At 39.2% G+C, this 3,199-nt stretch overlaps 1 protein-coding gene across 4 annotated transcripts in view; it reads right to left on the bottom strand.

Moving 5' to 3' along the window:
- LOC116842078 (phosphatidylinositol 3,4,5-trisphosphate 3-phosphatase and dual-specificity protein phosphatase PTEN) overlaps window positions 1-3,199 on the bottom strand; it is a 25,960-nt gene that overhangs the window by 12,954 nt on the left and 9,807 nt on the right. The window contains exon 9 of one of the 4 annotated variants that reach the window (XM_032810759.1): window positions 16-1,067. The exons of the other annotated variants lie outside the window; for them this stretch is intronic. Coding sequence (XP_032666650.1) covers window positions 1,000-1,067 — 68 coding nt within the window. The 3' untranslated portion in view covers window positions 16-999. Of the gene's footprint in view, window positions 1-15; window positions 1,068-3,199 lie in introns of those variants that run through there. 4 annotated transcript variants of the gene reach the window in all.

Consider the following 3,199-nt stretch of genomic DNA (forward strand, 5'->3'; position numbering starts at 1 on the left):
TATATATATATATATATATATATATATATATATATATATATATCTAATAATAAAAATTATTATTATTATTCTCGAATAGAAATTTTGACGATGCACGATTTTCAGACGTTACTCGTGTAATCTTCATTTTGCAATCTCCGACACGTCGAAAATTATCTGCGTGTTCAACAGCCATATAAATAGAGAAGAAAGAAAAAAGTGTTATGCTATGCAGAATGATGTGAGTTCGATGTTGTTTAGAGGCGACGTAACTTATTTGGGAAAGAAGGAAAAAAAACGAATCCACAAGTAAAGTGTGATTATGTGAGCGGTAAGAGTTGTTAGTGAGTCTGTGAGAAGAGAGTATGTTAATTTTGATTAGATCCTTACGTGGACAATAAATATTCTCGCGTCCCAATCACTCTCGCTCGCCGCTGCTTCCGCTTCCAGTCATCCTCCACCAGCATTCACTCGACAATGCACTTAAATCACTCACTCGCAAAACCTAATGTCTAGTCGCTATCGGCTCGTGCAACGAGATCGCGTGAAATCATTATCAATTGTAACGGCAAGATAACGGTTAGTATCGATCTCCTTCCTTCCGTCCTATCTTTCCACCCTTCTTCTTCAATTGCTCCTTTTTTTTTACTTTTTCTTCTTTACGTAGAAAAAAATCACATTGGCTTCCTTTTACGCAGCGTAAATAAAATGCTAACTCAAGTACAAAAGCTTAAATGTAATTAAACGTAGTAGACGCCGAACGTGTGTTCTCTCGCGACGCTCGGCGATGATAACGGATGTATGTTTCGCGGTGTCTCTGCGTATGACGCGCTACATAATGTTTGCGTGGCACGCGCGTATGTATATGTGTTATGCATGTATGTATGTATATATATATATATATATATATGCATGTTGTGTGTGTATGTGTATATGTGTACGTGTATGTATGTGTCTGATAATTAAAATGCCAATGACACCAAAGTCGAGAGAGATGATTAGGGGTGATTGGCGATGAGCTCACAAAACATCTATCATCCCTCCATCTGATAGAAGACGGTACCGGCCGACGCGCTGGCCCAAGTCCACTAAGGGTGAACAGACACAGAGAGACACAATCGGTCAGTCATCAGTGCTTGCACAGAGGCTTATCTTCGACGTCTGTCTTACACATGTAAAGGACGACGGTGGAGGGCAAAAAGGTGCTGTTCGCGTGTGCGCGTTCTTTCATCAATCAACGTTTGCTCTCGATTATTCTCACGAGCGAGAAAAATCGCGCGAACTGTCTCGTACGACAGTACTCGGTACGTGCTTTCCGATGTACTTGACTCTCATATATAGTTTCAAGAAAAAATCGGGCTCTACAAACGCCGTGAATTCGTACGTGTCACTCCTACACCCTCACCCTCACTGTGAAGAAACATTATCGTTTCGCTCGAAAGTCGCGAGCGGATATACTTCCGATGATAATAATACGACAAACAACAGATCGATAACAGCAACTTGCAATGATACACGCATTCGATCGCATGCAGTGCAGATGAACATACATACAATGCAGAGAAAGAGAGAAAGAGAAAAGATAATGACTGGACAAAACCTTAAAGAGAGAGAGAAGAAAGAATATGTGCAGTGTTGTATCTCGCGATACGACTCGCGTGTGATGATACAACGTTCATATAACGTGACTGTGATCTAATAAATAATGCAATAATGCAAAGAGAAGGACGAGTACACGGAGGAAATATTGTAGTAAAAATTACAACAAAATTTTTACAATCTCTTGACGATCAGAATTACTAAACATTTGTTGAAAAATGGTACGTAAGTTCGCCTTTCTACTATAAAATTATTGTTATAGTTACTCAAATATTTTTTATATCGTATACACCAGGTAGAGATCGTGAAATTTACTCTATATTTTTATAATAATTTTAGTATAGTCCAGCTTCAAGGAACATTGTAGAAATAAATATAATTTTAACATAATTTGTACCATACAATATTTTCTCCGGGTACATAATGAGTGATTGGGAGAATCTACCGAGATCGCAACATGGATCGTGGGATATGACGTGGCAAAGCACGTACGATGACGTTTGATGAGATGGATAAGAAGGGAAATGCAAGCCTTACAGAATCTGTATTAATTCAAACATACGCGCTACGAACACGAGATTCGCCGTTCTCGACGAAGGATTATCAAGCGTAGAGAAACGCGATCGCAATTACGAGCGTCGCGAGTAGTGCAGTACCTGCCCGGCAAGCACAGAAAGAGAAACAGTGTAGAGAGGGTGAGAATATATAAAGGGGGAAGAAAACATTGTCCGAGTATAGGATTGAAAAAAGTAACATGTATGTTCTCTACATAGAAATATAGGCGCCGCAAATAGAAAATATTACAAAACGTATAGTACCATGTACTTGTGTGTAATGTATATGTATATATAATAATAATAATAATAATAATATCTTATCCTTAAAAGTACCGATTATACATAAGTACATTCGTAACGTAGCATTACACTGAAAAGTCGTTAACATCTTAATTATATATTAGGCAATCATAAAGTAAAGACGATTCTTGTGAACTGGGGTTTCTTGTGTTGAGAATATAGCGACAGTATAACAGCAGTAGCGTTTTCTATAATAGTGTGACACAATTAAAAAAAGATATAGTACTAATACAATTTACTCTACCAATGATACGACTAATAATGATACGAGGAGACAGAAAGAGAAAGAGAGAGAGAGAGAGAGAGAGAAAGAGATAAAGAAAAAGGCGGAATATACGATAGTATCACAAAAAGGATAATTATTAAACGGTAAAACAGACACGTTGCTCACAGATCTTACACACGCTTCAAACGTCGTGAGAGTCGTCGAAGGTAGTCGCGACTACAAATTACTTACTTGCATGCAACGGGGCGAGAGAACGGTGTTAGAATAGGAAAGAATGGAGACAGCAAGAGAACCGAGTAAAAGAAGAGGAGAAAATAGAATGTAACTGGGCACTCGATATTCGAATATTCCGTTCGATAAACGAAAGAACCAGAGCGAATCCCCAACGCTCGCTCTGTCCGTCGACAGACCGAGACTGGAGGAGATCCGCGATACATCCATGCACTTCGAAAAATATCGTACACAGGACACTGATGTGCCCTCGACACCTACACGAGCACGAGTGTTTTGGGGAGGGGGGGGGGGGAAATCAAAGGGG

This window comes from Odontomachus brunneus, unplaced genomic scaffold, assembly GCF_010583005.1.
Source record: "Odontomachus brunneus isolate Ranch 3 - 2012 unplaced genomic scaffold, Obru_v1 Obru_scaffold_021, whole genome shotgun sequence".
Classification (NCBI taxonomy): Eukaryota; Metazoa; Arthropoda; class Insecta; order Hymenoptera; family Formicidae; genus Odontomachus; species Odontomachus brunneus.